This window comes from Moschus berezovskii, chromosome 17, assembly GCF_049115385.1.
Source record: "Moschus berezovskii isolate FMDL1 chromosome 17, NW_MosBer_1.0, whole genome shotgun sequence".
NCBI lineage: Eukaryota > Metazoa > Chordata > Mammalia > Artiodactyla > Moschidae > Moschus > Moschus berezovskii.
Genome location: NC_142476.1, coordinates 56,391,022 through 56,416,772, shown reverse-complemented (window position 1 = coordinate 56,416,772; position 25,751 = coordinate 56,391,022). Strand labels below are relative to the sequence as shown.

The window sequence follows — 25,751 nt, the reverse complement described above, 5'->3', positions numbered from 1 at the left end:
AAAAAAAAATACTTTTCCTTTGAATAGATTAAAGAGCTATAAATAAACCTAAAAGGACTATTTTATTTTTTTCTGCACCACATTGGTCTACTGGAAAGAGTAACAAAGGGGCTCAAAGAGCCAGCATTTTTGTTCACCTCTTCTATTTAGCTATGATTTGTAGTAAGTCCCTTGCCTTCCAGACTGCACTTTTCTCACTATTATTTGAGGGATCTTGTGATTCTGTTAGCAGAAGGTTTTGTTAAACATGAAAGGCCAAATGCAAACAAGAGAAAAGATACAGTAGGAAATTCAATCCTAGTGAATCAACTTCAGTCTACTTCAAATGAACTCAGTTCAACAACCATGATTTTAATTAAACTCTTCAAGGAAACAGGCTCCTAATAAGTGCTGCTTCTTACATTTTCCTGAAGGCTACAGTTTTCAAACATAATACTGTATGGTTTTTAAATGTCATTTTTACGAGTATTTATTGAGGATTTGCTCCAATGCCAAGGGCCGTAGTAGGTGCTGGGATAAGAAGGAGACTCTGGCTTTATCAACACTATTGAGTAACTCATAGGCTAGATGAGAAAAGAGAATTACACAAAAGAAGTTGCTGTGAAGTGCCTAGTGAATGTTAATAGTGGTATATGTAAAATAGATGGAAGTTGTAAGAATAAGAGAATTACTTTGAGGGTTTCCAGAGTGATCTCACAAAAGAACTGAGAGCATTTGAGGTGAATTTTAAAAAGAGGGGAAATTTTTCAGGAAACAAGGCAGAGAAGGCATTTGAGGCAGAGAAAGGGCCAGCATATTCAAAGACAGAAACTTAACAGCAATCTGGCTTTCTTTGCCTCCTGGAAAGACATTTGATAAGAAAACCATTGGAAAATCCATAAAAAACCAATGAAATCATCCCTCATTTTTGTCAAACTTGGATTTCATAGTTCATCCAGGTGGTCATGTGCCAACCAAAAATTCAAACTAACATAACTTACGGAAAACAATCTAAAAACCAGAGTACTTAACAGTTAATAGAATAGATGATTATTTTCTAGTGGTGGGAATGTTGCTTTTTTTCATCCAGGGTACACAACAGGGTATACTTCCGTAGTGGCTCAGACAGTAAAGAGTCTGCTCACAATGCAGGAGACCCGGGTTCAATTCTTGGGTCGGGAAGATCACCTGGAGAAAGAAATGGCAACCCACTCCAAGTATTCTTGCTTGGAAAATCCCATGGATGGAGAAGCCTGGCAGGCTATAGTCCATGGGACTGCAAAGAGTGGAACACAACTGAGTGACTAACACTTTCAGGGTACACATTCTTTAAAACTGAGACTCTTAAAGAAAGAAGTTACTAAAAAAAAACAAAACAGCTTTCTGACTGGTATATCTGAGTTGGGGAACTTTGTGGAGTGTTTTGTCCATCCTGGGATTGTTCAGTTCAGTTCAGTCGCTCAGTCATGTCTGACTCTGTGACCCCATGGACTGCAGCACTCCAGGCCTCGCTGTATCACCAACTCCTGGAGTTTACTCAAACTCATGTCCATTGAGTTGGTGATGCCATCCAACCATCTCAACCTCTGTCATCCCCTTCTCCTCCTGCCTTCAATCTTTCCCAGCATCAGGGCCTTTTCAAATGAGTCATTTCTTTGCATCAGGTGGCCAAAGTATTGGAGTTTCAGCTTCAGCATCAGTCCTTCCAATGAATATTCAGGACTGATTTCCTTTAGAATAGACTGGCTGGATCTCCTTTCAATTCAAGGGACTCTCAAGAGTCTTCTCCAACACCAGAGTTCAAAAGCATCAATTCTTCAGCACTCAGATTTCTTTATAGTCCAACTCTCACATCCATACATGACTACTGGAAAAACCATAGCTTTGAATAGGCGGACCTTTGTTGGTAAAGTAATATCTCTGCTTTTTAATATGCTATCTAGGTTGGTCATAACTTTTCTTCCAAGAAGCAAGCATCTTTTAATTTCATGGCTGTGGTCACCATCTGCAGTGATTTTGGAGCCCCCAAAATAAAGTCTGTCACTGCTTCCAGTTTCCCCATCATTTGCCATGAAGTGATGGGACCAGATGCCATGATCTTAGTTTTATGAATGTTGAGTGTTAAGCCAACTTTTTCACTATCCTCTTTTACTTTCATCAAGAGTGAAAGTTCTTCGCTTTCTACCATAAGGGTGGTGTCATCTGCATGTCTGAGGTTATTGATATTTCTCCCAGCAATCTTGATTCCAGCTTGTGCTTCTTCTAGCCCAGTGTTTCTCATGATGTACTCTGTATATTATTTAAGCAGGGTGACAATATACTTCCTTGATGTACTCCTTTCCCTATTTGGAACCAGTCTGTTGTTCCATGTCCAGTTCTAACCTGGGATGGTGCCTAGGAATTATTTCACCAAAGAGTATGGCGTAACACCTGGACAAAGAAAACACCTGGACATCCGAGAAGGAGCTCATGGAGAAAAACCCAGGTGATAGAGGCAGACAGACCTGAACTCAGATGGTATGTCACAGTGACATACCAACTGTGTAACTTTGGGCAAGACTTCTTACATCTCTAAGCCTGTCTGCTTGCTCTTCAAGAAAAAAAAAAAAAATACTGACTCTCTAAAATTGTTGAATGAATCAAAATTAATATGCCTAATAAAACTAGTATTGTTCCTCTCATACTTAATGCACCAAAATTGTTTTCGCTTGTCATTATTTTTTACTGACAGATACACTTTCCCTGTTCCTTGCATAAAAGCAAATTCTTATTCTTACGTTCTCTCAATACATCTTTTGTGTTTTTCATAAATATGTTAGTGTTTACAATTGCAGTTCATATTTCAAGACTTCATGATAGATTAATGTTTTAGTGCTAAACACGAGAAAATGGCGTGGCTTACACAGAAAATAATTTATGGGACATCTCTCAAAGTCAGTCATCTCAAAATTATTAATGTCATTCGGTTTAACATTAGCTCTTGTTAGAGTCCATTTAATGAGAGTCATTGTCTAAACTTTCTCCCAAACCTGGAGAGAGTTTAATTTTTAACTAAAATTAGGCATAGTCTTTATTATTCTGTTTGTTTTTTCCCCCTGAATAAACATATACCTGTTTATGTCTCATTTGCTTGGTTTATTATACAAGTGAAGATTAATATGCAAGTGTGTTATTATACAAGTGAACAATAAAATAAATATTCAGTAAAAGATTATAGACAAAGAGAAAGTGAAATGATAATGATCTCAGACACTGTACTACTCCGTTGGCAATGATGCTTTGTCTTCTGTGATTTTTCTTTTTACGTACAAGTATAGAAGCGATTCAAATTATCCAACTTTGAATTTCCCATCACTGTTTGTTTAAAGAACATTTATAAAGCATGAACACTTTCTTATACAGAGGATGTTGGTGCTGTAGTTGGGTTGGAAGGTCCAACAGAAATAATAGTGATTGCTAGATGCTAAGTCACTTTAGTCGTGTGCGACTCTGTGCGACCCCATAGACAGCAGCCCACCAGGCTCCCCTGTCCCTGGGATTCTCCAGACAAGAACACTGGAGTGGGTTGCCATTTCCTGCTCCAATAATAGTGATTACTTAGCTGTTTTTTCTGAAACAGCTTGGGACAGACAATAACTTATTGATTAAAGAAGATTTGAAGAATGCTTTTTATATTCTGTCAATATCTAATGTCTGTTTTCATCACCAATTTAAACTTACTGGAAAGCATCTGCAGAACATAAGCATCTATAAGCCAGTTTATATGGAGGAACACTTTTCCATGGTTACCTTGCTTTTGTAGAAAAATAGAATATATTGATCGTGTTTAGTTACTAAGACAAGCCAATATGAACTAAAGGGCTATGAAAAAAAAACACTATTCTTTGAAAATTATGTTGTGTGAGATTTCTGATATTTTTTCACCCAAGTACAAAAAAATAATCCAATCCAATTAAAATGGAGTCAGGAATGAATTTCCCGTGTATTTACATCAAGAATCATCTAGTATAAAAGGATTGCAACGAGAGCTGGAGGCCAAGACCCAAGGGAGTTTTTAAGAGAACTGTGGTAAGAAGTAGAGGCTGTAGTGGTGGTAGAAAACTCAAACAGAAGCGAGAGATGGGAAGTTCACTGATATTAAAAGCAAACAATGCACATTGAAATTCCTGCAGATGAACACACATCAACCAATATCTTTCATCTGGCTCCTTTTAAGGGTGCAGTCTCCAGTGTTCAAATAGGACATGGACCTCAAGAAATTGAAATTTCCAGTAAAGACAGGAGTTGATGCTATACTTTTATGACTCACTTCATTCACTTCACCCAAATCCTGGCCCTGTTGGAACATGTCCTTATTGAATACTTTTATATTTTGTTCATTGTAGATTTTTTGCAGTTTTATTTTTGCATATGTTAAACTGCTGCTGCTGCTAAATCGCTTCAATCATGTCCGACTCTGTGCAACCCAATAGACGGCAGCCCACCAGGCTCCACTGTACTTGGGATTCTCCAGGCAAGAACACTGGCGTGGGTTGCCATTTTCTTCTCCAATGCATGAAATTGAAAAGTGGAAGTGAAATTGCTCAGTCGTATCCGATTCTTTGCGACCCCATGGACTGCAGCCTACCAGGTGCCTCTGTCCATAGGATTTCCCAGGCAAGAGTACTGGAGTGGGGTGCCATTGCCTTCTCCGATACGTTACATTAAAGTATTATTTATTTTCTTGATTAGTGGGTAATTTGGCACTCTCTTGACTTACCCTGTAGGCAAATGCCTCACTCATCTCATCCTAGGGGCAACTGAGACCAATGTATGCCAACTGCAGAAAGGCAGACATGTTCTCAACATAAGGAACTTTTAACAATTTAATAATGAAAATTGTCCAGAACTTGCCTTATCTTGCAAAATGATGATTTGTGCCCTAAAATATTCAGCCAATGCTCTATTTCCTCCAGGATGTTTTGAGGATCTTTAACCTATGTAGAAAGGTTCTGGGACTTCCCAGATGGCTCAGTGGTAAAGAACCTACCTGTCAATGCAAGAGACATAAGAGAGGCAAGTTTGATCCCTGGTGGAGAAGATCCCCTGGTGGAAAAAATGGCAACCCACTCCAGTATTCTTGCCTGGAGAATCCCTCGGATAGAGGAAAGTGTCAGGCTACAATCTGTTGGGTTGTAAAAGGGTTGGACACAGCGTAGCAACTAAACAACAACAATAAAAAGGGCTTTGACAGTGTCAGTGTACAACCAAATTTCCCATTTAGCTTAGGCTTAATAACTACAGGAAGCACATTTATTTCATTTAAAGTTTTACTAAAGAAAAATAGTTAACTGTGGTGGCCATGAAAATAAAAGACTGCTTACAATCCTTATATAGACTTTTTGATGATCAAAGAATAAAAGGGAAAATTTAAAAATTAAAAAAAACGATCTCATATAAATGAGATCATTTATAATATTGTTGTTCACTCGCTAAGTCATGTCCAACTCTTTGTGACCCCCTAGACTGCAGCACGCCAGACTTGCCTGTCCTTCACTATCTCCCAGAGTTTGCTCAAACTGATGTCCATTGAGTCAGTGATACTACTCAACCATCGCATTTTCTGTCACCCTCTTCTGCTCCTGCACTCAATCTTTCACAGCATCAGGGTCTTTTACAATTAGTCAGAATATAAGTAAGCACTAATAGGCAAACCTTACCTGCCTCCTTAGAAACCTGTATGCAGGTCAAGAAGCAACAGTTAGAACCAGACATGGAAAAGCAAACTGGTTCAAAATTGGGAAAGAAGTACATCAAGGCTATATATTGTCACCCTGCTTATTTAACTTATATGCAGAGTACATCATGTGAAATGCCAGGCTGGATGAAGCACAATCTGGAATGAAGATATTTGATGCCTCTATCAACGATTAATAACCTCAGATATGCAGGTAACACTACCCTAATAGCAGAAAGTGAAGAGGAACTAAAGAGCCTCTTGATGAAGGTGAAGGAGGAGAATGAAAAAGCTGGCTTAAAACTCAACATTCAAAAAAGTAAGATCTTAGCATCACTGACTCAATGGACTTGAGTTTGAGCAAGCTCCGGGAGATGGTGAAGGACAAGGAAGCCTGGCATGCTGCAGTCCATCTACGAATTAGCGATACTATTTCATGAAGACTCAGTTTTCTCAAGTCTAGCAATTAAAGCTGAAAAACATTCTTAGTGAATACACAAATCAGCAACAGAGGCATTATTTTAGATTATTTTAATATAGAGTGGCTGGTAAGATGCAGACTATTGTTTCGTCAGTTTTTGGTCTTTGAAATTTTCTTGGCCTGGGAAGTTAACAGAAACTTCATACTCTAGGAGGTAAATATTCTATATCCTAAGACTTTCTGGATAGATAATAGAAATTTTTTGTGGCATAGAGCTAAAAGAAAGCTACTTCTAAGTCCAAGTGATTGGCCACAAAATCTATTTTCTTTTAATTAAAACCTGCTTAACAAGAAATTTTGATGTCTGATTTCACATTTTCCTTGAGCACGGAGAGGGTGTGGGGACTTTATTATTTTGTTTCTGCATTCTCTTAACAGAAAGGAGATTTTGTTGTTGTTGTTCAGTCACTCAGTCATGTCTGACTCTTTACAACCCCATGGACTGCAGCATGCCAGGCTTCCCTGTCCTTCACCATCTCCTGGAGCTTGCTCAAACTCATGTCCATTGAGTCAGTGATGCCATCCAACCATCTCATCCTCTGTCGTCCCCTTTGAAGGAGATTTAGATTGTTTTAAATCACACTAGACAAAAGCTCTTGTGGGAACCCCGAAGAAAGTGAAGTCAGAGAGTAAACTTGAGCACCTGACAAGGTTCCAAAAGAAAAGCAATTGCACGCCCTTCAACTCTTCCTTGACTCAGAATGTCCATGTCAGTGTTAAATCATGACTTTATCCAGTGATGGAATTTCAGAGCTGGAGGGAACATGAGAGGTCATCCAATTTGACCGTCTCAGCTAAAGATGAGGCAGCTGAGTTCCAGATAGTGACAGGATTTGTCCAGTCAAGGTCATAAGTTATGGGCCAAGTTTCCAAAGCACGAAAAAGTGAGATAAATAGAAGATTGCTGATATCTAACTTAGCAGAGCATTCAGTAAAGACTTTCAATAATATATTGAATAGTTGCTACTTTTCTCAGCTATTAAGGACATATACCAAATGTGGGGCTTCCTTTGTAGCTCAGTTGGTAAAGAATCCACCTGCAATGCAGGAGACCTGGCTTCAATTCCTGGGAAGGAAGATACCCTGGAGAAGGAAATGGAAACCCACTCCAGTATTCTTGCCTGGTGAATCCCATGGACAGAGGAGCCTGGCAGGCTACAGTCCATGGGGTCGCAAGAGTCGGACACGACTTAAGGACTAAAACACAACTCATACCAATTGTGGGGCTTCCCTGGTGGCTAAGTGGTAAAGAATCCACCTGCAATGCAGGAAACACAGGTTTCATCCCTGGGTCAGAAAGATCCCCCAGAGATAGAAATGGCAACCCACTCCAGTGTTCTTATCTGGGAAATCCCACAGACAGAGGAGCCTGACAGGCTACAGTCTTTGGGACTGCAAAGAGTCAGACATGAATTAGCACTGAACAACAACAAAATAAAAACAAATGTGCTGTGCCTTTGAATTTCTATCATTGTTACAGAACAAATTCTGGCAAGATATGTTTTATGTGACTGACCTGAGCTATGCTTTCATGCTAAGTCTGAGGTGTCAGGTTCTTGTTAAAGAAGTTTCTCTTCAAGCCTAGAAATAGTATTCCAAGGCTGCTCAGTCTCATACTGTTGCTCCTTGGATTCTTTGTGAAGCTTTGGGCAGCTGTTATAATAAAAGTAAGTGATAACACCCTGTACTCTCAAATCCCCATGCTGATTGTCAAGCTCCAGTACTATTCCTCAGGCTGATTTCCTGAAATGGGAGGCAAAGGGCCAGAATTGCAAAGCCATCATAAACATTTCTCTTTTAGATGTAGTTTACCAGCTGGGGAGGAACAGCATCTCTGCTTAGTTTATAGGAAGGACCTAGAATTCTTCTGCCCAGCTGACTGACTGTTCAGTTCAAACCACCAGATGAAATGCCTTGGAGTTAAAATGGGTCAAGAGGAACTTCATAGGATGGAATCACTGGAACGTGACTAAGCAGTTGCCAAGTGCTTTTTGGAGGTTAAATCCTGTCTAGAGGCTAGTACAGCACCCTGAGAGAACTTTTAATGATATATGAAACGGTTACCAAGGTTCTAAACATGTCTGTTTTCTTATAACACCTCTTTAAATTACCACTCTGTTTGAGTGGCTCAGACAGTAAAGAATCTGCCTGTAATTCAGGAGACCTGGACTCAATTCCTGGGTTGGGAAGATTCCCCTGGAGAAGGGACTAGCAACCCGCTCCAGTATTCTTGTCTGTAGAATTCCATGGACTGAGGAGCCTAGCAGGATACAGTCCTTGGGGTCACAAAGAGTTGGATGCCACTGAGCGACTAACACTTTCTCTTCACTTGAGTTTCAGTAATGATGTTACAGCTTATTCGTTTTGTCCAAAAAAATGATAAAATCAGAAATTTACAACTTGGGAAAAAATGACAAAGACCAATATGCTTTGGTTTATAATGCTCTATTTTTTATTTTTAGTGCCTCAGTGTAAATAAACAGGCAAGAAATGATTGTGTTTTTCCCCCCTTTCAGCGGTTTACCTCTGCAAAAGAACAATGCAAAACAAAGCAAGGCTGGAGCTGGCCGACTATGAAGCTGTAAGTACCAAGGACTTCCTGACAAAGAAAGGTATAAGATGAGCAAGAATAAGGCCTATGGTCACTTGTGGGCACTCTGAACTTTCTACATTCATGAACCTCAGAGATCAGATTTCCAGGGAGGGACAGCATAATTACTATATCTCTTACTTGCTTACTTCCTCTCATCATTCATGGTGATGATGATGAAATTCTAAACACACAAATTCGGGGAAGAAGTAGGAAGTATATATTATTTGCTAAAATTGACTTTAATGTAAAAGTTTTATGTATGTTGTCATTTGTTTTTAATCACTAAGTCGTGTCTCTTTGTGACTCCATGAATGCAGCCCTCCAGGGTTCTCTGTCCGTGGGATTTATGCCAGGCAAGAATACTGGAGTGGGTTGCCATTTCCTTCTTCAAGGGATTTTCCTGACCCAGAGATCGAACCCGCATCTCCTGCATTGGCAGGCAGATTCTTTGCCACTGAGCCACCAGGAAGCCCAAAATCTTTATGTGTATACATATATATATAATACATATATATACTATATATAATGAAGATATCCAAATTTAGAGAATTAAAGAGCGTTTACACTGGGAAAATGGTTTTTGCAAAATCTAGATTGGTCACCATCAGCAGATTAAATTGACCCAGGTAATCTGTTCAGATGATTGCTATCTTCTGATTTACTAAACTTAAAGCACTATCTGTACATGGGTAGTAGGGGGCCAAAGGTTTACATTTTTCTCAAAAACCAGATAAACTTATTGAATCAGTAGTAGAAATGTACTGATTTCTTGTTCAGTAAAATGGGCAGAGAAAAATCCAATGGATTACTCTTGAACACTTTTTAATGTAAGTTTAGTATTTTGGGTTTTTAGTTATATTTGCTAATATTGATGTTTGTAATAGGCTTTCCTATGTCCTCTATGACTGTTAATTTGAGGATTAGTTGCATTTAGTGAGCATGACTTATCATTCCAAGTACACTTACACCAAGAAATTCTGGTTTGTTTTCTTGGTAAGTACATATGGTACAACCGGGCAGAAGTAGATCGCTTTTGGGCTTCCCTGTGGCCCTGCTGGTAAAGAATCCACCTGCAATGCGGGAGACCTCGGTTTGATCCCTGGATTGGGAAGAGTCCCTGGAGAAGGGAAAGGCTGCCCACACCAATATTCTGGTCTGGAGAATTCCATGGACTGTATAGTCCATGGGGTTGCAGAGTTGGACACGACTGAGCAATTTCTACTTTCACTTTTCATATGTGGTAGATAAAGTAGAAGGGGGCATAGTAAGACTGAGCTCCAGAATGTCTTCTCCATGGTATATTTTACAGGAGAGCTTGGCCAGGCTACAGAGAGCATTTGCCCGGAAGTGGGAGTTCATTTTTATGCAAGCAGAAGCACAAGCAAAGTGAGTCCTTGTGAGTCTTTTGGAAGATTTGTTCAAGTTGTGGCCTTTTGTCCACAGAGGCACTGTGGTTAACACTGCTTATTATTCATTGTTGTGATGTTAACAGAGTGGACAAGAAGAGAGACAAGATTGAAAGGAAGATCCTTGATAGTCAAGAGAGAGCATTCTGGGATGTACACAGACCTGTGGTGAGCAAGCACATGCACCAACATTGTCTGAATTCATAATTTCAGTCTTTGGAAAGTAAAGGAAGAATGTAGTAACGCCATTTTTTCCCCCCGAAGTCTTGGTGAATTTAGGAGAAGAGTGCCACTTTTATATAAAGTGACTAGAGTTCAATAGTATAATATTTAATTTATAAGACTGCATTTTTCTGACATGACATTACTTGCATACTCACTTTTTGCTTCTGAGGTGCTTGATACTTTCATACACTTGAAGGAAAGAGTCTGCAACAAAGTGGTTTTGCATGGCTTTCAATCTACATTTTTTTCTGGATTTATAGTAAAAGTATGAGTTAAAATGTTGTTCCTCCACTAATTTTTCTTTTTCAAAACCTACTAATAACCTGCCTTGAATGTCAGGTTTAATGAAAACATTTTAGGTGGCTCTGCTTCAGCTCAGCTCATACTTCTAATGATGTAACTGGTCATTGAATCTACATGCAATAACTTAGCTGGTTTTCTTATATAGTGATGTTATACTAATAGTAATGTTAAACCATATGAGTCAGAGTAACAAATAACAAACAACCTTGATTAATACCAGAAAACTTTGTGTAAGGAGTTAAAAAATGGTTATGAGCATATATCTTTAAACACAGACCTAGAGAATGATATTTATATAGTATTATTAAATAACAGGATCACAGCAAGAGATGAATCAAGATTCTTTGAGAATACCTTAAAATTTTCCTCTCAACTACCTGTGGGAACTGGCCAAAATAAGTCTGTTTTCCAAAGGTTTGTTTACACATGTCTATATATATATGATTAAAATTAAAATTATATATATATTTAAATTCTAGATATTAATTTAACCATCAGATTTCACATGGAATTTTTTGAATTCACAAAAAATAGAATTGAGACCTAACTGTCTCAAAATTCAGCTTGAGTTTTATTGCTCATGGTGTAAAAAGGATCGTGAGGTCACATGCATAAGTATTGCAAGGACATAAAGTAGGATTTTTGCTTGTTTTAAGCCATCTCTAGAAGCTGGTTAATAAGATATGTTCTCATGTTCGTCCACTTTATGCTTCTGGACATCTGACGGCCCATCTCTCGCCTAGTTTAAATCTGATGAGCTGTATCCTCTTGACAACTCAAGAGGACTTGCTCCATGCCAGATCCCCTTCTCTGCCCACGTCTATTCCACAGCAAACTCTCAGATTATGTTGATCCCACCTCAACACACTTGCCTGTTCAGTCGCCCAGGAATTACTCAGCCAGTTCCATGCTTTCTGTGTGCCCTGTTGGAAGCAGAAGCTGTTCACAAGTTGTTTTTTTCTCTAACCGTTGTGAGTAGTCTCCAGTCCTGTTTCTCCGCACAGCAAGGCACATATGAATGTTCTCCAGGGGGCCCCTGCTGTACCCCTCACTAGATGGTCAGTTAGAAAGTCCTCCCAAAGAGCAGAAACCTGGAGGCAGAAACCACCCTGAAGCTGTTAGTTCCATTTCCCTTATTCAATTTGTGGATGCTTCTGCCGGGCTTTATATCTCTTAAAATGAGCATGTTATGCAATTCTTGGTTAACTGTTTATTTTCTAGAGGGAAAATAAAATAAGAGAGCTTTGGGTTATCTGCATGTTTCTGAGAATGGAATGCACCTAATCCAACCCTACCTTCAGTTATTTATTTTTTATATTACAACTTTGTATCCCGTTAAAAGAAATGTTTTTGAAATGGTCCCAGGTGCATGTGAAGTGATGACACTTGTCTGGAGGCCGTATCAGTCACACAGGTCCTGCCTTGTGTCTGGATTTTAGAATTCTGAGTCTTTACTGAGGATTAATTGACAGAGATGATGCTGGCAGGATTGTTAAGCGAGACACTCCTAAAAGAGCTTTTAATGGCTATTTCCCCAGCAAAATACACAAGCTATATTTCTATTCACTGGCTGTAGTGTTAAACAATAATAATAATAATAATAACTTTCTAAGATAACTATACCTCCAAAAATGTCCTTATTTTTATTTTGGTTTTGAAAAAGTCTTATTACAAAATTGTGAACACACTACTGCATGTTTTTAAAGTATAGAAATTGATATTCTCATTGGAATAAAAGACTATTCAAATTTCACAGATTTATAACACAATTTAATTAAAACACCTTTAAGCTATATAATGATATTTTTTCCTGTATTGCTTTAGATTTATGAGTATTTTAAGTATCTTTGTTTTCAAAAAAGAAAAATGGAGTTATCCTAACAGTACTATTTGTTGATTTTTTCATTTTATTTCCTCTTGCATAATCCTACTTTTAAACTTCAGCAGAGAAAAATTAATCTTTATAATGCTATTACTAGTTTAAGTCAAGGTGATATACTATATTGCATTTTGTTTGGTTTGCTTTGATTTGATCTGGTTTGATGCTGTCATTTATTTAATTAAAATAGATTGGAAACAATTAGCCAGAAATACAGTCAGGAAGGGGAAATCTCAAAAAGAAGCTCAGAATTTTTCTTAAATTTAATGTAGAATATTATATTATGTAGAATATTATAAAATATTAGAGATGTAGAAAATATATGTAATGTGATTTTTTAAAATGAAGTCACTTAACACAGTATACTCATTTATTGCATTTAATACCTTTTAGAAATAAGTTTAGCTTCCCTAAATAGGTCCATCTTTACTCCCCCACCAAAAAAAAAAAATTACAGTCATAACACTGAGAAGGACTTTTCAGTTATTAAGGACTTCAAACAGAATTGTCAAACATTAACTACAGTAAGTCCCTTCATACGAACCTTCAAGTTGCAAACTTGAACATGTGCTCCCTCATGTCCAATCACATAAGTTAGTTCACTTCTCTGGCGTACATTGTCACATGCATACATCCTCTACAAGTGGTTGTGTTTTTTTGTGTTCTTTACCGTACAGTAATGTATAGAGTTCAGTAGTACAATATATTTATTTCAAGCTATTAATCGATTTACAAGAGGACAACTTCATTGAATTCCTTGCTGTGCAGCACAGGGAACTTACTAACAAAAACCTGATGGAATTGGAGCCCAGAGAAAGGACAAAGAGGGACAAGAGAAAGAAGAAATAACTAATGAACAAGAGATGTACAACACAGGAAATGGCAAGGGGATTTTCTTTATTTGAGAAGGCACGGTTAGCTTTTGAGGCACAGAACCCGAACACAGAATGGTATATGAAGGTTGTAGCAGCCATTCAGAATGAAATCCAGTGCTACCATGTCATCTTTGATGAGAAAAAAAAAAAGAGCTACTACTCAGATATCCCTGGATCATTTTTTCTAAAAGATAGAATTGAATCCAGCAAGGAACGAGAATTTTTGCCATCAAATTTAGGCATGAATGAAATGTCAGCTTGCCCCCCATCTCTTATTGCTGACAGTCCTTCAGCTCTACCATCTCCCACTTCCCCTCCCTCCTCTAGTCAGTACCTCTTCTTACCTGTTCACTTGATCCCAGCCCTGATATTCCAGTTGTTGTACTGTACTACTGTACCTGTCAAGATACTGTATTGTAAGATTTAAAATGTTTTCTTTATTTTTTGTTTTTATGTATTATTTGTGTGAAAAGTATTGTAAACCTGTAACAGTGCAGTACTAGATAGCCAGTGATGTTAGCTGGGTACATAGGCTAACAATGTTGGACTTAATGAAAAAAATTAGACTTCCCAAGGTGTTCTTGGAACGAAACTCATTTATATGTAGGGGACTTACTGTACTCAAGATAATAGTAGGGGAAATAGACCGAATTATAACAAATGTCAAAGATAATTTGAGATTTGGGTTGACTGTGTATTTAGTGTTTTAATACTTTTATAAAGCCTCTTCAAGGGCTAATGGAGTCTTGTTGTTGTTCTGTCGCTAAGTCGTGTCCAGCTCTTTGGACAGAAGGCTCCTCTGCCCTCCACTGTCTCCCAGAGTTTGTTCAAATTTATGTCCATTGAGTCGGCAATGATCTAACCATCTTAGTCTATATTAACTGACTTTGAGCAACTAGTTGGGTGCCACGTCGTTCATTCATGTCCAGCTCTTTGCGACTCCCTGAACTGTAGCCCAACAGCCATGAGATTCTCCAGGCAAGAATACTGGAGTAGGCTGCCATTTCCTTCTCCATTGAGCAGCTAGTTAAATTGAAGTAAAAATTCTGTCACAGTGCTGAAGAGTTTCATTGGCACTAACTTCCTAGTACTTGTTTTAATATTTTCAGTTTATAAGTTCTTGAAGATCAGAGAGTTTGTCTGAAATTTTCTATACATTTCCTGGAAATCTTTTTTTTTCCCCTTGAATAAATTAGCGTGGAGAAGTCTGGTGAAGCATGTATGTGTGTGCACAAAACCCATTAAAATTTGGAGTTTAAAAGTATCTGAAGAAGAGGTTATAGATTTGCATAAGAAGTTTAAGAAGTTCAGTAAGATTAAAGCTTTTATAACCTACTGAATTAGATCTAAGTGATTTTAAGGAAATACAACCATCATGGAGGGAAAAAAGGTAGTCTAGTGAACTGGCCTTTCAAAGTAGAATGGTGCTGATATCCTGAACCAAACTTGTTCCTCAGGGCCCTGCTGTGGTGCCAGCTTATATCCTTAGCCCTGACTTTGGTTTTTTGTTTGTTAGTTACATTTTTTTCAGCTTCATGGAGGTGTACTTGACAAACTAAATTGTAAGGTACTGAAAGTATACAATATTATTTTATATATGTGTTCTTTGTGAAAGGACTCCCACCATCAAGTTAGTTAACCCTGACTTTGAAAGTTGATCTAAAGAGAGGGAGTGTGGGGAATCTGGGCCAATTTAATTCTGGGCACATACATCTGTGCAAGGTAGAGTCAGCCGTATAGAGTGAATCACCTCTCCTCTCACCTTGGAAATCCCTAGTGACCTGCGGGAGCTCTAGGGTTATACTTTGAGACAGTATTGTGGGTCAACATTATTTATACCACAAACTATAAAGCACAAGACCACAATTATAAATATTCTTGCAGATACACCATGACAGGCATCACCTTGGCACATTTTTGTTGAGGAGGGTAGGGGGGAACCTGGTATTAGCTTAAGATACAGATATTTAAAAAAAATGTTTATTGAAGTATACCACACATACTAGAAATGCATACCAAATCCGTAATGAAATAGCACCTCACACCAGTTAGAATGGCAGTTCTAAAAAGACAAGAGATGATGAGTGTTGGTGAGGATATGGAGCAAAAGTGATTCTGTGCACTGTCTTGGTGGGAATGTAAATTGGTGCAACCACTGTGGAAACAGTAAGGAGATTTATTAAACCATTAAAAATAAAACTACGATATGATCCAGCAGTTCCACTTTTGGGTATTTATTCAAAGTAAATGAAAACATTAACTTAAAAAAGCACCCTCGTATTCAAAGCAGCATTATTCATAATAGATGCAACCTAAGTGTTCATTGATGGGTGAGTGAATAAAGAAAACTGTGAGACACAGGCATACCTCAGGGATAGTGTAGGTTTAGTTCTAGAGTACCACAATAAACATATCGTACAGAATGTTTGCTTCAGCAGTGTATATAAAGGTCATCTTTACATAATGGTGATCTATTAAGTGTGCAATAGCATTATGTCTAAAAACTAATGTCCATGCCTTTGTTTAAAAATACTTTCTTGCTCAAAAATGCTAACCATCATCTGAACCTTCAGCAAGTCAAAGATCACAGATCACCATAACAAATATAATAATAATGAAAAAGTTTGAAATATTGTGAGAATTACCAAACTGTGACTCAGAGACACACAATGCACAAGTACTGTAGGAATAATGGTGCTGATAGATTTGCTTGACGCAGGGCTGACACAAACCCCTTCAGTTTGTACAATGATGCAATACCTGTAGCTCCCCAGCTGGCACAGTGGTAAAGAATCTGCCTGCCAATGCAGGAGATGCAAGAGGAGTATGTGGGTTCAATCCCTGGGTCAGCAAGATCCCCTGGAGAAGGAAATGGCAGCCCACTCCAGTATTCTATTCTTGCCTGGAAAGTCCCATGGACAGAGGAGCCTGGTGGGCTATGGTCCATGGGATTGCATAAAAAGTGGGACATGGCTGAGCACTGACATGCACATGACATCTGTTAAGAACAATTAAAAAGTGTCATAAAATGAGGTGTCCCTTATGTACGTACATATGTAAGTGTTTGTGTACACATATGTAGATACACAAACACATTTATAATTCAGTCATAAAAAGAATGAAATCTTGCCATTTGTGACAGCATGGCCATGTGAAATAAGTTAGAGAATGACCAATACAATATCATTTCACTTATGTGTAGAATCCAAAAAACATACTCTTAGATACAGATTGGTGGCTGCTAGAGGTTGGGGGTCAGAGAAGGCAATGGCACCCCACTTCAGTACTCTTGCCTGGAAAATCCCATGGATGGAGGAGCCTGGTAGGCTGCAGTACATGGGGTCGCTAAGAGTCGGACACGACTGAGCGACTTCACTTTCACTTTCCACTTTCATGCATTGGAGAAGGAAATGGCAACCCACTCCAGTGTTCTTGCCTGGAGAATCCCAGGGACAGGGAAGCCTGGTGGGCTTCCATCTATGGGGTCGCACAGAGTCGGACACGACTGAAGCAACTTAGCAGCAGCAGCAGAGGTTGGGGGTAGGGATGCTGGGAGAAATGGTGTGAAGGGGGTAAACAGGTACAGACTTCCAGTTTTAAAAGAAGTAAGTCCTGGAGATATGATATACAGCACCTTGACTTTAGTCACTAATACCAAAGTGTATATTGAAAAGTTGCTAAGACAGTAGATTTTAAAAATACTCATCATGAGGAAAGAAGTTTAAACTGTGTGGTGATGAATGTTAAATAGACTTACTATCTGGTTTTGCAATATATACATATATTGCAATATCATTTTGCAATATATACATATATTGAATCATTATATTGTACACCAGAAGTGAATATAATGTTATATGTCAATTATATCTCAATAATAATTTTCTAAAGGATGGCCTACAAACAGAAAATTGCACAAAGTTTAAGTGCACAATGGATTTTCATGAATTGAACAGAACCAGTTTATCAGCCTTGACTGGCAAAGCAATGACAAACCTAGACAACATATTAAAAAGCAGAAATATCATTTTGCCTACAAAGGTCCATCTAGTCAAAGCTATGGTTTTTCCAGTAGTCATGTATGGATGTGAGAGTTGGACTATAAAGAAAGCTGAATGCTGAAGAATTGATGCTTTAGAACTGTGGTGTTGGAGAAGACTCTTGAGAGTCCCTTGGACTGCAGGGAGATCGAATCAGTCCATCCGAAAGAAGATCAATCCTGAGTGTTCCTTGGAAGGACTGATGCTGAGGCTGAAACTCCAATACTTTGGCCACCTGATGCGAAGAGCTGACTCATTGAAAAAAACCCTGATGCTGGGAAAGATTGAAGGTGGGAGGAGAAGGGGACGGCAGAGGATGATATGGTTGGATGGCATCACCAACTCAATGGACATGAGTTTGAGCAAGCTCTAGGACACGGTGAAGGACAAGGAAGCCTGGCGTGCTATAGTCCATGGGGTCACAAAGAGTCAGACACAACTGAGTAACTGAACAACAACAAAGGCACCAGGCTCCCACAGCCCTACCAGGGACCATTCCAGTCACTGCTGCATAGTTCAGTGGTAACTTCTCATGCCATAGATAAGTTTGTTTATTTTTGTCTTTGTTTAAATGGAATTATTAATATCACTCTTTTCATATTCAACATCTTCTTTAGAGGATCTTTCATATTATTGCATATAGTTGTAATCTGTTTATCCTCATTACTGTATTAGTATTCTGATATATGACAGTAGAGGGTTTCATTATATAGTGATGTCAAATTAACTTCCATAGTGTTAACACTCCATTATTTTATCCATAATTTTGATTTTCAATTTATTATTTTCACTAACTTGTTTTATTCACGATTCAAGTTACTCCAGACTTTTGTTTATTACACAAAACCGTCAACTCAGTGTCTTTAATTTAGGTTCAAAAGCAATGAACACCTCCAAATAAAATAGAAAAGCAAGGTGAATGATATTATATTGTATGTTATCACATATAATAAAGGAGTAATCTTATTTATATATAGAACTCATACATCAGTGAGAAAATACCAAAGAAGTAAAAAATGTAATGGGAAACATTTATAATTTTACCTATTAAATTTTCAAACAATTTTTAAAAGGTAATATGACCATATATTTGCATACAATCTTAAACTCTTAGATCCAAAGGTCCATTTTAATTCTTTGGTTGTTGCAAGAGGCATAAGTAAATAGATAGGTAGGTGGATGGATAGATAGATATGTAGCTAGACAGATAGACAAGACAGAGGGACAGACAGATGTGTAGAGAGAAGACGGAAAAGATATATACATGAATATCAACAACAGTTTATTTATGAATGCTGAAATTCTGCTGATTTTATCTTTTTATGCTAATCTATTTTAAAATTAAAGTTTAATGTTTACATATACAGTAAGCAAAATCAATAATAGTTTTAAAAAATGAATCAAGACTTCCAGGCCAGCATTGAAAGAGCTTGGAAATTATCACTCTCAATCTCACAATAAGAAAAAGAGCTGAATAAACTGAAAATCAACAATTTTTCTTACATTCATCTGAGAATGAGGTCACTAAGCAAAATGCTGTGAGTCCCCAAAACTGGAGAGACGGAAAAGTGAATACAGGGAATCACAGCTTACCAGAAGCCCAAAAGCAGAAATCTCCAAAAAACCTGTACTGGGGTAAGAAACTTAACCTATAATGGACAAATTGCTGGAGGTTCAGAGAAGACTAAGTTGAAAATTAAGACTCCAAAGGAGCCCGGTCTTGAGGGGATACCACACACTTGTGAGTTTTGCCTCCAGGAATTTTACCAGATTCTCATAATGAAGTTCAAAGAGAAATCCCTTTGTACATCTTTCAGGGGAAGGGGAAAAGGAACTATTTTCAAATACTCTCAGAACATTCTCATCTTCCTAACAAGATCTGCCTTTAAGAGAAACTGACCGGAGTTGTATAGGAACCTCACCAACACAAAGAAAAGGAAATACCTGACTCTAATCCTGGTGTCACCCAAGTGAGGGGAAAAAAAAATTGGAGAGGAATTTGTAAAGGTTACAGCCCCAGAGCACAGGCTCATGAAAAGACTGGCACCTAATCCTAGAACTGTAGAATGCTTCAACTCCTTCTGCGCCAGCCACAACATTCCGTTCCGTTCCGTCGCTCAGTCGTGTCCGACTCTTTGCGACCCCGTGGACTGTAGCCTACCAGGCTTCTCCGTCCATAGGATTCTCCAGGCAAGAATACTGGAGTGGGTTACCGTTTCCTTCTCCAGGGGATCTTCCCGACCCAGGGATCGAACCCGGGTCTCCCGCATTGGAGGCAGATGCTTTTACCTCTGAGCCACCAGGGAAGCCCCAACATTAAGAGAGTCTAAACAATAATAGGGAACTGCAAAGGAAAAAACTGCACATCTCAAGCCTTATTGAGGAAGCCTTAGGGAGGGACTTTATTTTGGGGGCTCCAAAATCACTGCAGATGGTGACTGCAGCCATGAAATTAAAAGACGCTTACTCCTTGGAAGAAAAGTTGTGACCAACCTAGACAGCATATTAAAAAGCAGAGATATTACTTTGCCAACAAAGGTCCATCTAGTCAAAGCTATGGTTTTTCCAGTGGTCATGTATGGATGTGAGAGTTGGACTATAAAGAAAGCTGAGAGCCGAAGAATTGATGCTTTTGAACTGTGGTGCTAAAGAAGACTCTTGAGAGTCCCTTGGACTGAAAGGAGATCCAACCAGTCCATTCTAAAGGAGATCAGTCCTTTCATTGAAAGGACTGATGCTGAAGCTGAAACTCCAATACTTTGGCCACCTCATGTGAAGAGCTGACTCATTGAAAAATACCCTGGTGCTGGGGTTTGGAGGAGAAGGGGACGACAGAGGATGAGATGGTTGGATGGCTTCACTGACTCAATGGACATGAGTTTGGGTAAACTCCGGGAGTTGGTGATGGACAGGGAGGCCTGGCGTGCTGCAGTCCATAGGATTGCAAAGAGGTGGACACAACTGAGTGACTGAACTGAACTGAGAATGAGGTTTCCTTGGTGGCTCAGTGGATAAGAATCCATCTGCCAGTGCAGGAGACATGTGTTTGATCCCTGGTCAGCAAGGTCACACATGCCGATCCTGTGTGCCACAGCTATTAAACCTGTGCTCTGGAGCCCGGGAATGGCAACTACTGAAGCCCAGGGGCTCTAGAGAAGCCACTGCAATGAGAGGCTTGTGCACCTCAACAAACAGTAGCCCCCCACATCTCCCCACTCGCCATGTTAGAGAAAAGCCCTTGCAGCATGAAGACCCAGCACAACCAAAAATAAATAAATAAATAAATAATGTTTACATTTTAAAAAGCCTAAGGGAAACCTGAGGAGAAGGCAACGGCAAGCCACTCCAGTCCTCTTGCCTAGAAAATCACATGAACGGGGGAGCCTGGTGGGCTGCAGTCCATGGGGTCGCTACTAGTTGGACACGACTGAGCGACTTCACTTTCACTTTTCACTTTCACACATTGGAGAAGGAAATGGCAACCCACTCTGGTGTTCTTGCCTGGAGAATCCCAGGGACAGCGGAGCCTGGTCGCCTGCCGTCTGTGGGGTCGCACGGAGTTAGACACGACTGAAGTGACTTAGTAGCAGCAGCAGCAGCAAGTAAACCTGAAGGCAACTGGGGAGACAAAAACAAGGAAAGCAGAGGAAAGTTTATCTCTGATATAACAAAGTTCAGTTCAGTTCAATTCAGTTGCTCAGTCGTGTCTGACTCTTTGCGACCCCATGAATCACAGCACGCCAGGTCTCCCTGTCCATCACCAACTCCCGGAGTACACTCAAACTCATGTCCACAGAGTTGGTGATGCCATCCAGCCATCTCATTCTCTGTCGTCCCCGTCTCCTCCCACCCCCAATCCCTCCCAGCATCAGACTCTTTTCCAGTGAGTCAACTCGTCGCATGAGGTGGCCAAAGTATTGGAGTTTCAGCTTTAGCATCAGTCCTTCCAATGAACACCCAGGACTGATCTCCTTTAGAATGGACTGGTTGGATCTCCTTGCAGTACAAGGGACTCTCAAGAGTCTTCTTCAGCACCACAGTTCAAAAGCATCAATTCTTCGGTGATCAGCTTTCTTCACAGTCCAACTCTCACATCCATACATGACCACGGGAAAAACCATAGCCTTGACTAGACGGACCTTGATTGGCAAAGTAATGTCTCTGCTTTTTAACATGCTATCTAGGTTGGTCATAACTTTCCTTCCAAGGAGTAAGCGTCTTTTAATTTCATGGCTGCAATCAGCATCCGCAGTGATTCTGGAGCCCCAAAAAATAAAGTCTGACACTGTTTCCCCATCTATTTCCCTTGAAGTGATGGGACAAGATGCCATGATCTTTGTTTTCTGAATGTTGAGCTTCAAGCCAACCTTTTCACTCTCCTCTTTCACTTTCATCAAGAGGCTTTTCAGTTCCTCTTCACTTTCTGCCATAAAGGTGGTGTCATCTGCATATCTGAGGTGATTGATATTTCTCCCGGCAATCTTGATTCCAGCTTGTGCTTCTTCCAGCCCAGCATTCCTCATGATGTACTCTGCATATAAGTTAAATAAGCAGGGTGACAATATACAACCTTGACGTACTCCTTTTCCTATTTGGAACCAGTGTGTTGTTCCATATCCAGTTCTAACTGTTGCTTCCTGACCTGCATACAGATTTCTCAGGAGGCAGGTATGGTGGTCTGGTATTCCCATCTCTTTCAGAATTTTCCACAGGTTATTGTGATCCACACAGTCAAAAGCTTTGGCATAGTCAATGAAGCAGAAATAGATGTTTTCTGGAACTCTCTTGCTTTCTCCATGATCGAGCAGATGTTGGCAATTTGATCTCTGGTTCCTCTGCCTTTTCTAAAACCTGCTTGAACATCTGGAAGTTCACGGTTCACATATTGCTGAAGCCTGGTTTGGAGAATTTTGAGCATGACTTTACTAGCGTGTGATATGAGTGCAATTGTGTGGTAGTTTGAGCATTCTTTGGCATTCCCTTTTTTTGGGATTGGAATGAAGACTGACCTTTTCCAGTCCTGTGGCCACTGCTGAGTTTTCCAAATTTGCTGGCATATTAAAGCAGTAAATACAGCTTAACCTCTAGCTAGATATGCGTAAAGCCACACAGTAAACATCTGTTTACCTCAGGACCTTTTACCCAATACATAATTTCTGGCTTTCAACAAAAAATTCACATAGAATAAAAGTAAAAAAAAAAGCAGCTCACACAGACACATTAAGCATCAGAATCAGACTCAAATATGGCAGAGATGTTGAAATTATCAAACCATGGATTTGAAACAAGTATGAAAAATGTGCTAAGGCTTCTAATGGAGGAAATGAACAACATAAAGGAATAAAGAATAGAGGTATAAGCATAAATATAGAAACTCAAAGACTCAGAAGAAAATGTTAGAATAAAAAATGCCTTAATATTAGATGAAGAATGCATTTGATATGCTCGTAAATAGACTGGACATGGCCAAACAAATAATCAGTGAGCTTGAAAAAATGTCAATAAAAATTTCCAAAGCCCAACTGCAAAGAGAAAAAGGATGAAAAAGACAAGAGCTGTGAAATAATTACTAAAGGTGTCACATACATATGATAGGAATACCAGAAAGACAAAGAAAAGAGCAAGAAGAGAAGAAATATTTGAAGCAGTGATGACCCATCATTTCTTAAAATTAATAGCTAGCTGAGAGCCAGTAGAGAACACCAACCAGAGTAAATATCAAAACATCTAAACCTAGACATAACACATTTAAATTTCACAAAGTGGAAACAAAGTGAAAATCTTCAAAGAAGCCGGTGGGTGGGGTGGGGTGGGTGAAACAATTTACATAAGGAGAAAAAAGATTAACAATTGCATCAGACTTTTAGAAATCATGCAAGCAAGAGAGCAGGGTGAAGTATTTTGTGTTGAAAAGAAAAGAAAAAACTTTAGAATTCTATCCAGCAAAATTATCCTTAATAAACGCAGGAGAAATGAACACTTTCTCAGATAAACAAAAATTGAGGGACTCTGTCATCAGGAGACTTGCAAGAAATGTGGAAAATCTTCAGAAGGAAGGAAATGCCATAGATTAGAAACTCAGGTCTATTTTCTTAATTTTTAGCTATCGTTCAAGTGATAATTGTGGTGTTAAAGGGTACAGAAGGGAGAAGGCGTTGGGAATAATCTATTATAAGGTAACTGAATGGAGTAGTATAGTGTGATTTGAAAGAGGAGTCTGATTAGATGTAAATATATATTGCAAACCAAAAGGCAACCACTGAAAGTTTAAAATGAAATATAATTAGTATGTTAAGAAAGAGGTGAAAAAAAGGAATAGTAAAAATTTTCAATTGAAAACCTAGAAGGTAGAAAAATAGAAAAAGAAAATGAAAAGAATCAGAGCAATGGCAACAAGTAGAAAACTGTGAAAAAGATATGGCAGATATTAATCCAGCTATATTATTATCTCTTTAAACAGTGGTGGCCTAAATACACCAATTAAAAGGGAGAGACTATCAGAGTGAATGAAAACCTAGACCTAATTATGTATTAAGAAGCTCATGTTAAGTATAGACAGAGGTACAGATTAAAAGTAAAGCTATGGAGAAAGTAAAGGGATGCTGCTGCTGCTGCTGCTGCTAAGTCACTTCAGTTGTGTCTGACTCTGTGTGACCCCATAGACGGCAGCCCACCAGGCTCCCCCGTCCCTGGGATTCTCCAGGCAAGAACACTGGAGTAGGTTGCCATTTCCTTCTCCAATGCATGAAAGTGAAAAGTGAAAGTGAAGTCGCTCAGTCGTGTCCGACCCTTAGCGACCCCACGCACTGCAGCCCACCAGGCTCCTCCATCCATGGGATTTTCTAGGCAGTAGTACTGGAGTGGCTTGCCATTGCCTTCTCCGAAAGGGATGCTAACACTAGTCAAAAGGTAGGTGGAGTTGTTTTTGTTGTTCAGTTGGTCAGCCATGTCTGACTCTTTGTGACACCATAGACTGCAGCTTGCCAAGCTTCCCTGTTTTTCAGCATCTCCTGTAACTTGCTCCAACTCATGTCCATTGAGTTGGTTATGTCATCCAACCATCTTGTCTTCTGTTATCCCCTTCTCCTGCCTTCAATCTTTCTCAGCTTCAGGGTTTTTTCCAATGAGTCAGCTCTTCTCATCAGGTAGCCAAAGTATTGGAGCTTCAGCTTCAGCATCAGTCATTCCAATGAATATTCAGGATTGATTTCCTTTAGAGTTGACTGGTTTGATTTCCTTATTGTCCAAGGGACTCTCAAGAGTCTTATCCAACAGTTCGAAGGCATCATTTCTTCAACACTCAGCCTTCTTTATGGTCCAAATCTTATACCCATACATGACTACTTGAAAAACCATAGCTTTGACTATACAGACTTTTGTAGGCAAAGTGATCGCTCTACTTTTTAATACGCTATCTAGGTTTGTCATAGTTTTTCTTCCAAGGAGCACGTGTCTTTCAGTTTCACGGTTGTAGTCACTGGGTGCAGTGATTTTGGAGCCCAAGAAAATAAAGTCTGTCATGGTTTCCATTGTTTCCCCATCTATTTGTCATGAAGTGATGGGACCAGATGCCATTATTTTTGTTTTTTGAATGTCGAGTTTTAAGCCAGTTCATCAAGTGGCTCTTTAATTCCTCTTCACTTTCTGCCATGAGGGTGATGTCATCTGTATATCTGAGGTTGTTGATGTTCCTCCCAGAAATCTTGATTCCATCTTGCACTTCATCCAGCCCAGCATTTCACATGGTGTACTCTGCATATAATTAAATAAGCAGAGTGACAATATACACCCTTGACGTACTCCTTTCCCAATTTTGATCCAGTCTGCCGTTCCATGTTCGGTTCTAACTGTTGCTCCTTAACCTGCGTACAGGCTTATCAGGAGGCAGGTAAGGTGGTCTGGTATTCCCATCTCTTCAAGAATTTTCCACAGTTCTTTGTGATCCACACAGTCAGAGGCTTGAGCATATTCAATGAGTAGCTGTATTAATTTCAGATGAAGCCAGCTCCAGATCAAGGAAAATTATCAGAGATGAAGAGCAGCATTATTTAATGATAAAGAGATCAATTATTCATGGAGATGTAGCAATCCTTAATGTGTGTGTACAGTAGTGCATCAAAACATGAGACAGAAACCGATAGAACTACAAGGAGAAACAGACGAATACACCACTATACTTGTAGTCTTCAGCACACCTCTGTCATTGGTTGACAGATCTAACAGGCAGAAAATCAGTAAGAACAGAACTGAACGG

General features: G+C 39.2%; 1 protein-coding gene across 1 annotated transcript in view; it reads left to right on the top strand.

Moving 5' to 3' along the window:
* Nucleotides 1–25,751, top strand: part of RGS7 (regulator of G protein signaling 7) — a 475,042-nt gene that overhangs the window by 396,777 nt on the left and 52,514 nt on the right. Inside the window, exons 7-9 of the mRNA XM_088845061.1 lie at nucleotides 8,693–8,757; nucleotides 10,079–10,155; nucleotides 10,262–10,343. Coding sequence (XP_088701187.1) covers nucleotides 8,693–8,757; nucleotides 10,079–10,155; nucleotides 10,262–10,343 — 224 coding nt within the window. The remainder of the gene's footprint in view (nucleotides 1–8,692; nucleotides 8,758–10,078; nucleotides 10,156–10,261; nucleotides 10,344–25,751) is intronic.